This window comes from Arachis hypogaea, chromosome 18 (genome assembly GCF_003086295.3).
Source record: "Arachis hypogaea cultivar Tifrunner chromosome 18, arahy.Tifrunner.gnm2.J5K5, whole genome shotgun sequence".
NCBI lineage: Eukaryota > Viridiplantae > Streptophyta > Magnoliopsida > Fabales > Fabaceae > Arachis > Arachis hypogaea.
In genome coordinates this window covers 23,743,224-23,755,045 of record NC_092053.1, presented here as the reverse complement: position 1 = coordinate 23,755,045, position 11,822 = coordinate 23,743,224, and the positions used below count along the sequence as shown (strand labels likewise).

Genomic DNA, 11,822 nt, shown 5'->3' with positions numbered 1-11,822 from the left:
CATACATGCGTCGTCAGTGATGGACATTAGTTGAAACTGTATCATTCCACCAAATAATTGTACAAGATTTCTATATAAAATATTGCTCACCCTTTTCAAAATGTGACTTTGTATGTTTTCACAAAGACTATTTTGCAACTCATGGTACATGGAATAGCAAATGAAAACGGACATTCACATGTTTTCCCAAAGACAAAATGTGACTATTTGGCAGATAACTGTGTCAAAAAATAGAGTTAGTTGAGGCTGAAGTTATGAAAGGTGTTGCAAATTTGCGAGTATATTATAACGGTGAGGTTATAACAAACACACATAAAGGAGTGACTTTTGTTTGTGAATGTCCGTTGTCATTTGCTATTCCATGTACCATGAGTTTTGTCAAGTTGCAAAATGGTCTTTGTAATAACATTCAAAGCCATATTTTGAAAAGGGTGAGCAATCTTTTATACAGAAGTCCTGTATAAGTATTTGGTGGGCTAATACAGTTTCAAATAATGCCCATCACTGACGATGCCAGTATGCAGCAGATGTTGTATATTTATCAACAAATCCGATCTCACGTGCCGATGATAGAGCTGTACGTTGAGTTTGAACAGCAGTCGGGGATGGGTACGGTCGGCGACGAGGTCAATGTTGATGAGCTCGGGGATATAGATTGGGAAGAAGATAATAATGACAACGAAGAGGAATTCGAAGCTAACTATGAAGTCGATAATGAAAACGATGACAGAGACTTGGCAGGAAATCCGGCGGTGCAAAATGAAGCGAATGCGATTGTAAGCCAACACCCATTTGGTGTTCTGTCTTTTATGCGGACTCTAGATCTCGAAGACATGCATGCCTCAGAATTTTCTGAGTAAGTGAATACGGGTATGTTATGATTATTAACTCAAGTTTCCTATAGTGCTTAATTTATTTTCCTTGTCTGACTGATGGTGGTGCGCATGTCGTAGGTGAAGTCAACGTGCGGCGGAAGATGGCGAGTTTAGTGTCGGAATTGAATTTAGTTCGAGAGAGTCGGTGATATCTGCAATCAAAAGCTACACCATCTCTAGAGGAGTTGATTAAACTGTGTATGAGTCTGAGCCGCAAACATTCTATGCGAAATGCAAGGGGTATGGTGCAGGGTGCGACTGGCTTATCCGAGATAGCTTGATTCGAAAAAAAGCTCGTTGGGAGATCAGAAGATACAATGACAAGTACACGTGCATTTCTGGGCAACAAATTCCTGATAGCCTGCAATAAGTAAAATGATAATTATTAAATTCTAAATAATAATGATAAATTATTAAAAAATGATAATAAATTATTAAAAAATAATAAATATTTATTTACTATTAGATAATAATAATAATAATAATAATAATAATAATAATAATAATAATAATAATAATAATAATAATAATAATAATAATAATAATAATACACTACAAAAAAAAGAGCACAAAATGGCAGCAACATAACGGCGTTTCTATAAAGCTGCCATTATATTTATAAATTAAGGCGGTTTATGCAGCTGCCATAATTTTCTTGTAGAAAGCAGCGGTTTTTTGGTGCTTCTGGCGATTTTAAACGCCATTACCTACTCTGCTTCAGTGATATAAAAATTCTTCTATTTCATTAATAAATATTGTGCTATTTAATCGAACCTCCATCGCAAAGTGAGAAACCAGGAAGAAACTCCATCGCAACATGAGATATGCAATCTCATCCACGAGGCTCTCTTCTGGCGGCAAGTCCTCCATCAACGCTTTTCTTCCAGCTGGATCTCCTCCATCAACGTTTCTTCAATTGATGGATCTGCTGTGTGATTTTTCCTGCTCTACCGTGTTGTTCTCTATGAAACTTCTCCTTCTCCATCTTCGTTGAATTAGGTTTATATACAAATCCACATTCTCTGCTTTTAATTACTCATATTTTGTTTTGCAAATTGTTAATACTTCTATTTCTGTAATTTTAGGTTTTGATTTTCTTCCTTGTTAGCAGAAATTGGGGGTAAGGTCTTCATGTAATTTCTTCTATTTTTTCTTACATCCGTGTATACAAATTTCCATTCTCTTTGTGGTTTTGATTTATAAATATGCTCTCGGTTGGTGCTTTACTGATTTGCATAGCACGTGTTTGATGAATTGCTTGAATGCTTACTTTTTTTGTTTATACATTTATTCAATCATTGTTGTATGTGACATATCGCTTTTGCAGACATATCACAAATTCTTTTATTAGCTTGAAACTTGTTTTTGTGCTTTGTTAAGTTATTTGCTTTAGAGAACAATGAAGTTGTTAATAATCAGGTTGTTTTATATGCAGGTGATGAAGATAAATAGATTTGGAACTATTTAGAAGATGGAAGCTACTTAAATAAGAACCACTTGAAGATAGACATCATCTTTTCATTCATCTGGTGAGTATTAGCATGCTGAACTTAAATAGTGCTTGTGACCTTGAAATAATTAGTTTAAATTTAGTATTAGCATGCAGTTTTCTTATCAGCAGAGGTTGCTGCAGTAGCTGCAAGAGCTTTAATGCCAGAGCAACATGGTCTTGGTGGTTTAGCAATTCCACTCACCAAGTAACTCACACAAGGCTTTAGGTTCTTAATTACATCACTGCATGATGAAATTGTAGCCTCAGAACTAGTTACTGAGGTTACTAAAATCATAAGAACACATGTAGCAGCAACTGATTTCATGCTTATTTAATTAATTGTTATATGTGGTGGTGTTGATAGTGGTTTCAATTTGCATTGTTGGTCTATGTTTAGACATTTTTATAGGATCAAAGGAAGCTAAAAACTGCAAGTAAAAATAATTGTTAAATAGAGTACAAGAAAGATGAGTTTGATTTTGATTGTACAAGAAATTGTTAAAATTTTAAGTTTAGGTGGAAGTAATGAAGAAGGAGTTATTTAGTTTAAACAAGTAATATAAGTTGCACAAGATAATTGGTGCATATATAAATATTTTACAGTTTTCAAATCATGTAGGAATTTGATCACTATGGACATTTAATTCTGTGCTGGCTGGTAGTAAACCTTGTAAGGGTTGTTTATCACTATTGCACACTTTGTTAGTAGCGGTGACAATGAACCATCCAGGAGCAGAAGTGGGGCTAAGGAATAAGGAGTGGATCATCAAGAGCCACCAACCACCAAAATCAAAACTCAACAGAAACAAATAAAACAACCAAAACCTGTAAACTAAGTTACAAGAGAAAAAACACACACAACAACACACACACACACCCTGTGTTTTGTGTCTTGGAGATGGCAATGGCAATGGCGCTTCTTCGCAGGCTTTCAACTTCCATGGACAAGCCTTTACGTCCTCTCTTTAGTGCAGGCACAATTGTTTACTACAAGGTCTTCTTTAATCAAATTTCCAACCATATATGCTTTATATTATATTATTATCTTTATAATAACAAATATTCATATTCATAATGTTCTATGCTCCCCTACCTTAACCAATTAACTACTTGCCATTCCTTTCCCTTGCTTTTGAATGTAGTTCTCTTTACTTGATGAAGCTGTTTACGACAAAGAAAAATCCTGAGTTTCAGTAAGCTTATTATATAATTACAGTTAATATTATGCATATCTAGATATACATATTGTTTCAACTTTCAAGCAGAAAGGAAGAAAAATCAGACTTCTATCATAATATATTGATTTTCCTTTGCAGTGGCCAAAGCAATTGAATGCTTCACTTGAGGAAGTTGATCCTGAGATTGCTGATATAATTGAGCTAGAGAAAGCTAGACAATGGAAGGTAATATATTAGTTTATTATTACTTGCATCTTTGCCAGGGATATAGAAAATCTTGAAAAAAATTATCCAACTATCTGAGTTTATGCAAAACATTTGATATTGCTGAGTTTATGCTGCATGATATGATTCTTCCTAGCCAGGGGGAATATTGGATTGAATGTTTTATTGCCTATCATATATGATGATTGATGAGATGATGGTAGAGTTTTGCTTTTCAGTTTTCACCACACATATGGATTGACTTCTTGTTTTTGTTTTTGTGAAGGGGTTGGAACTCATATCCTCAAAAAATTTCTGATCTTTCTTATTTCAGGTATATTGACATGGCTAAAACACTATGCCAGAAGCGTGCCTTGGAAGCGTTCCGGTTGGATCCAGCGAAATGGGGAGGTAATCACACAATACTAACATAGTACCTGATTTGTTTTTCATTGTATATGAACAAATTTCCCTGTTTTGGCTTCATAGGACTTTGCTTTCACATCTCACACTTTCTCCAATGAATATTTCTATGTTCAATATGTTGTTTTAATTCCCAAAGGAAAGGGGAAAAGAATCAAAAAAAGAAAAAACAAGAGAGAGGAAAATGTAGCTTATGTGTCTCTTACCCCAATGTTGCAGTAAATGTGCAACCTCTGTCTGGTTCACCTGCAAATTTTCATGTGTATACCGCATTGCTGAAACCTCACGAGCGAATCATGGTGCTTGACCTTCCTCATGGAGGGCATCTTTCTCATGGATACCAGGTATTATCAACTTCCCTCACTCATTTACCTGTTTCAATAAAATCTAGTTAGATATATGGAAATAGATCAATGATCACTGTTATCATTTTTCTCCCCAATAAAGCTGTTATGAGATTCACTAGAATAACTTAGCAGTCTTTTATGAAACATAAGATTATTTTGATTAATGGATTTTCATTTCAGCAATGGGAGCATTTCTTGTCTATTAACATTTGTACAGAGTTACAATCAATTAAGGATAAGAAAGTAATAGTCACTATTGTCATGATGCAGACTGATACCAAAAAGATTTCTGTAGTCTCTATATTTTTTGAGACAATGCCATACTGACTGAATGAAAGCACAAGATATATTGACTATGACCAGGTACTTTTGCACATTGCAGTCTTGTATCATGGTCTTTGTATAACCTTCAATTGTACTTTTCACTTGCTGAGTGATTGAACATTTTCCAATCCCCATTTGCCTCAAATTAGTCTACTCTCGATTTAAATATTTGTATACCACTTGTGTTAATAAGAGTTTATTTAAAGGACTATGACATTAATTACTTTTTTCCTGTGGAAAAAATAAAAAGAATTAAATAGTAAGAAATGCAGTAATTGCTTCTGTTGGTTTCTATTAATTCTTTTATTTGTGCTAATATGATCTTTCTAATAGGAAATACCTGCAGAGGGAACTTCTTCAACAGGTGAATGATTTGGAATATATTTGTTTTTTATTTAAGAAAAAAAAGTTGCATTTACAGTTTAAGAATTCTTTTGTATATATTTCATTTTATTTTTTAATTTCAGATTGATTATAAGGGATCCACAGAGTTGGGAAACATTGGCATTGATCCATGGGATTCCTCCATTTTGGAAGGCCTGATGAAGAAGATAAATCCTACAATTAAAAAATTTTATGTGAGATATTTATATGCTTTGTTATATACATGTTTGATTTACTGCATCTAACAAGGATTCAGGTGCTTTATGCTTGTATAAATGCATTTCAGGGGTATCACTTGAGCACTAAATCTTATACAGGAAAAGTGGCCTTATCTACTTTGAAGAATGCATCAAGGAACAAAGTTATAGAGATAGGTAATATTCATATCCTTACTCTTGTCTTCATCATTGGGACGTAATTGTCTGACTGCTCCTAGCTTTATGATCAATCTGAAGAATTCATTTATATATGAATTTACTTGCTTTATCATCTTGTATTTCTAACGGAATAGGAACAGTTGTATCATATATAAATTAATGCCAAGGTAGAGATATATGTAGAGATAGAGATTATTGTAAAACTAAAAAATCCTAGAAAAATAATTAATTAAAACCATATGAAAATTAAACAGGAATTATTATATATCAACAGAAGCACCACATACACATAACAGTTCTTATTAATAACTAGAAAATAGAGTATAATTATTAATTATTAATCATTATTATATAAGAGTGATGGAATGATTTTTTTCTTACCTGATTTGGGAGGTAGAATGGAGAGGGAAAAGATGAAAAGCACAGTGAGAAATTTGATGAGTCCATGTAGTAGTAGAGAGTAGGATCTACATGCAGGTGGAGCCATGATCAGTGAAAATATAGTGAAGGGTTTTCTTTACTACTACTCTAGGGTGGAAGAGAGGGCTTTAATTATTTGACCAATGTGTTTGATGTAAGTAACACAGTAGCTATGAATGAAGAAAGTTTATTGTGTCTGAGAATGAAAGAGTATGGAAGCAGTGAAAGGGAATTGGAGTGGTTGGGAGTGAATTGATATGACTAGTGAATGGAAATTGGAGGGTTATAAAAAAATTAATAAAAAAATAAATGAGGTTTTAATAATGTTGTAATAATATTAATTAATTATTAAAAAATGGGAGATGTGTTTCCTATTTGAGAGACAATGGTCTGAATTCATGGCTTATTCACCAATCAAAGTGGAAAATCATACGGTGAATAATTTCTTTCATTTTGGTCCTTTTTGGAATATGCAATGGTGATGAATAGATTTTCTTCATTGGATTCATATTGTGTGTGACTATTCTGAGTTTGACTGACTTATGGTGATGAAAACCAAATCTTTGCAAACCATGAATAACCCAGCCCCTTATTATTTTTACGGATTGTTGCATAATAGATGTGTTTTATATATTTTTAATATAAAAAATAATCATATATATGAATAAATTTTTTAATATCTAGTCCCTCTTGTGAGACTGTTGGTGTAGTTTTTAATTCTTCAAAATGCTGGTAGTTTGCTATTTATTTGAGTAACTATTTATTTCTAACGTTCAATTTTCTTTTGCAGGTAATATTTATTTACACGGACATGAACAATGAAAATGTTGGAATGAAAATGTTGGAATGATCCGTAGCAAATTTGTTGAGCATCTCTAGAAAAACTCCCAATGTAATAGAACTAACAATATTTCTTAGTTTGATACTTTGTATAGGAGTTATTATTTTTTTTTTTGTAATACTAAAAAATCATATATTATGTTTAATACTTTGAGTTATATAATATTTTGTCTATGGATTATGATTTTGTTATTGTGGAATTTTAATAAAAAAATTATTTATTTAGCAAGATAAAAATAATAGTAAAAATTACATTTTTAAAAGATAAAAAATATCATTTTTATCCGGTAAAAACAGCAGTTAAAAAATGTCATTTTAAACGAAAAGGATGCCATTAAACCCTGGTAAAAACCGCGTTTAGAAATGCCATTTTAAACAAAAAGGATGCCATTAAATATAGGTAAAAACGGCGGTTATAAACGCCATTTTTAACGAGAAGGATGCCATTAAACCCAGGTAAAAACGGCGGTTACAAATGTCATTTTAAATGAGGAGGATGCCATTAAACCCAGGTAAAAACGGCGGTTATAAACCGCCATTTTAAACGAGGAGGATGCCATTAAACTCAGGTAAAAACGGCGGTTACAAACCGCCATTTTAAACAACAACAAAACCGCCGTTTTATTTGGTTAAAATGGCGGTTAAAAACCGCCATTATAATCGCCAAAAAACCGCCGTATTATCCACTGGTTATTACGGCGGTTTTCAGAAAACCGCCGTAATAACCAGAATGGCGCCCAGAATTCCGGCGTTTTTTGGAGGCGCCATTTTCGGTAATAATGGCGGTTGTAACCGCCGTAATTACCTTAAAAAACCGCCATTTTAACCCTTTTTTTTTGTAGTGATAATAATATTTCATCACTACCGGTATGATAAATTAAAACACAACTACTATTCATATCATAAACATGATAATAATAATAATACCGGTATGATAAAACATAACTATTATTCATATCATAGATATAACTATTAAACATTATTTATTTTTTATTATAAAATACTAACGATTAATTATTAATCTTAGACAGTATTATTTATTTATTATTAAAAAATATTAATAATTTATTATCATTATCCTACATAGTATTTTATTATTATACTACTCATGATAACAATTTTTTTTCATCAGTCTTAAGCATGATAACACTGGCTAATAATAATAATAATAATAATAATAATAATAATAATAATAATAATAATAATAATAATAATAATAACGAAAATAATAAATTAAATTATTATTTGTTAAAAGATAAATAAACAAAATCCAAATAAATATATTTATTTATCATAAAATTTTTTAAAAAATTTACTTATCCATTGAAAATGATCCAAGTACTCAACAATGTGATCTTCAGGTCTAGTAAAATTACGAACCATTTTTTTTAAAGAACTAAATCAACCTAAGTTTTCTACTCTTCTTCTTCTTCCCACAACCTTTCTCACACAAGAGTCTTCACTCTTCACTCTTCAGTATTAACCTCACACAACACTCTTTACTCTTCAGTAACTCCTCCCCCTGCGTTTTGCGTTTTTATACATTCCCACAATACTTTTCTCCATAACACGTGGCATGTATGCAATCGGGAAGACTGCCAAATGCATCTTCTGTTTTTCGAGTTCCCACATGGTCAACAAAGCAGGTCTAGTCTGCATGCAGGGGACATGGACACGTTTCGAGCCCTCGATCTGCTTCCCTACCAATCAGAAGCTACGTTTTGCAGGTTGTTGCAGCTTTTTGATTTTGGATTCACGCAAAACGTATCCTGCGTTTTGCAGGAGCCTCAGCTTTTTTGGTTTCATGTGATGCAAAACGTAACCTACATTTTGTAGATTATTGACTTCAACAGATCCACATCTATAAAATACACCTCAAATCACAATATACTTGCACATCTCCATCATTACTTCTATTCTTAAATTAATTTCCGAAAATGTGTAGCAATTTATAATTTTTTTACTTTTTCTCTCTTTACTATCTTGTACTAGCCATCTCTCTAATTAATAATCATTTTATATATATTTTTTAAAATAAATATACTAAAAAAATAGTTTGAATTAGTTAAATATAATTAATTAAATTTTGGTATAATAAGAATTTAATTGGTATTTAGGAACTATTTTTATTATTTTATTATTCCATTAAATAAAAGAGAAGTGTATAACAATATTTTGTAATTATTTTTATAATTTAAATATTTTATATTTTGTATTTTAAATTCATATTTAAACATAAATTTTTTATGTTAAAAAGTTTATTGCATAATAATTAATCTACAAAATAAAAATGTTTTGTAAGCATTTATACGTTTTTTATTTAAAAACAAAAGACTATACTTCTTAAATTTTATTTTTCTCCCAATTTTATATTTTCAAACAAAAATCCCACGGAGCTTACACATAAAGGACTCATCACCCCAATTAGCTTAAAAAAATAATTAGACAATTCACTTAACATAATGATTATCACACATGAAACGAGACACGTTCACTCATCCGTTTTACAAGCATTCTTTTCCTCCATTCGTTGATCTCAAAACTTGACACGCGTAATAAGCATATAAGATGCTGAAAACATATGTCAGCATCATAGAATTTTTCTAATAATAATTAATGAAATTTCCTTTAAATTTGGAGAAGTATAAAATGAGGTACAATATTAAATTGAGGAGTGTTAGGACAGTAAATTTTGTAATTTGTAGCCATCAATTAGTTATTAATAGTATTTTTAATGGTGTGAGATTTTATCCAATAATGTGAGATTACTCACTCTTCTCTTGATAGTTAAATGCTGGCCAAATTTTAATAAAAATGCTGCCCTTCTAAATTTTTTCTATCAAATTTTAAATTTCTCACCGTGTGATAATTACTAGAGATTATAAGAATTATTGTGAAAGAAAATATCAAACTTAAAATTCTTTTACAAATGAACCATCAAATAATTTGATAATTTTTTTAAATAAAGATAAATTTTAAATATTTTAATTATAAAAATTTTAATATTATATCATAAAATTACTTTTGGTTAAAAGCTTAGACAACTAGTAACCTGCCATTTAATCTAAAGATCTCCGGGGTCTTAATTATTAAATCAATCGCCGGTTTAATTACGCTAAACATAAGTAAGAGACATGAAAGCATGGTGGTCCATGAAATGAAATAGCATATGAAAAGAAGAAAAATATCTTGTTGACTTGTTGGCAAAAGGTCAACAAATGGCGCATAATGGCACATGATTGAGAAGAGAGACAGAGAGAGTGTGTGATGGGTAGGTGCTGCGAATGCACATGACCTGTAATAATGCTCCGTACATTTCACATGCGACAGATAAGTACAATGCAAACTAAAAAACACTGGTGGGTGCACCCATGTTGTCTTCTTATTATGACCATGAATATATGAAAATCAGATCCACCATGAGCGCTTTTTATTCGAATGGTAAACGAATAGGGCGTTAATCTTAAATGTGTTACGGTTTAATTTAGAGGGTAAAAATGAAATTTTTTTAATTTTGAAAAGTACAAAAATCAATTTTTTTTCCGATTTTTGTTTAAAAAAATTCGAGATATATAAATCAGAATCTCTGATTTTGATACCTCACAATTTATATAAATCAGAATCAAAAAATTCCTTGATATGACATAGATATCATAATGAGTCAATGTAGCTAATTGTTTGTATCAGGCAATTCATATTTGATCCAAACACGTCTCTATAAGGTCTAAGGCCTAGCGTGGTCCTTCCATTGTCCTTCGATCAGTCCACCATATATATTGCTGGCAAAGGATAATTATTGAGATCATATAATAAAATTAAAAAATGAAAATCAACGAAATAAAACACATGTATACAAAGATCGTAATAGTGGTTAACAGCATGACATTTAGACCGACATAGAATCGAAATTGCATTGTGAAAATACAATGAAAGGAGAGTTGGCTTATCTTATGATCTTATCTAATATCTAAGCATCTCTCTATGTTGCCAAAGTTTGTCGGCATTTATCCCCCCTCGAATCTCTCTCACATGTTCACATGCGCTTGGGTCTTTGTATGTTTTTATTTATAACAAGATGTACACAGTTATCACTAGATCAGACTATATATTACCCATTTTGCAAAGTTTTGGTTCCAACAAAGTTTGCACTATATACATTGCATGATATCATTGGAAGCAAGGGGCAATCTATGGAAATAAAGCTAAATTGACAATTATACTATTAATTCAAAATCTAATAAATAAATACAATTATTAGTCAACAATTTTAGTTCTATCACGCCTATTATTTAATTTCTAAGAGTAATTATTCGAGTTAATATTTAAAATAGTCTCTCAAATTTGATCTCCAGTTTAATTTAGTCTTTCAATTTTTAATTGATTCAAATTATATCTTGAAATTTTAAAACGTAACTCAAGTTGACCTCTCCATTAATTTCCGTTACTAAAAAAGTGACATGACATGTTTAATTGACATTTAGTGCCTAAAATACAACAAAATAACAATGTTCGGTAGGCAAATTCTCAATTGACCCTTCTTCTTCCTCTTCTTCCTCAATCAGTAAATTCCCAATCTTCTCTCTTACCTCAGTTCATGGCCGTGGTGCCTCCGTCTCACCTCCTTCCCACTCTCTCACACAGTCACACTCACAACACTCACGACGCCATCCTCGCCACTCTGGACCTAGCCACCTCCTTCATTCACGGTGTCATCTCCTTCCTCCTTCGTGATGGCGCCGACCTCGGCAACTGTTGGCCCTGCATCGAACACCACTACGGCGCTCGCAGATGTATTGTCGCCGCTGATGATGACATCTTTCTCAACCGGATCCATTGCTTCCAGATTTGAATACTCCATATGTAGATCTAGGTTTTCTTCTAATGTTGCATCTTCAACTTCTGATGTGTTTTTTATTTTATTTGAGAGCTCTGCAATTTTTCTTGAATTATGAGTAGTT

General features: G+C 31.9%; 1 protein-coding gene across 40 annotated transcripts; it reads left to right on the top strand.

Moving 5' to 3' along the window:
* The first annotated feature begins 1,475 nt into the window (after positions 1-1,475).
* LOC112771297 (serine hydroxymethyltransferase 1, mitochondrial) lies at positions 1,476-7,045 on the top strand. 40 transcript variants are annotated; one of them, XM_072224600.1, is made up of 14 exons: positions 1,476-1,874; positions 1,961-1,995; positions 2,311-2,404; positions 2,497-2,572; positions 2,987-3,361; positions 3,510-3,560; positions 3,684-3,770; positions 4,084-4,160; positions 4,392-4,516; positions 4,790-4,882; positions 5,177-5,207; positions 5,311-5,421; positions 5,484-5,601; positions 6,815-7,045. In XM_072224600.1, the coding sequence occupies exons 10-14, from the start codon at positions 4,851-4,853 to the stop codon at positions 6,844-6,846; spliced, it is 324 nt and encodes a 107-aa protein (XP_072080701.1). In that variant the 5' UTR covers positions 1,476-1,874; positions 1,961-1,995; positions 2,311-2,404; positions 2,497-2,572; positions 2,987-3,361; positions 3,510-3,560; positions 3,684-3,770; positions 4,084-4,160; positions 4,392-4,516; positions 4,790-4,850; the 3' UTR covers positions 6,847-7,045. The 40 variants fall into 40 exon arrangements, 39 of the variants coding, with proteins under 39 accessions (XP_072080701.1, XP_072080738.1, XP_072080736.1 ...); XM_072224635.1 differs by having other exon boundaries at positions 1,501-1,874; positions 3,074-3,361; positions 5,514-5,601; XM_072224627.1 differs by having other exon boundaries at positions 1,501-1,874; positions 5,514-5,601.
* Positions 7,046-11,822: the final 4,777 nt, after the last annotated feature.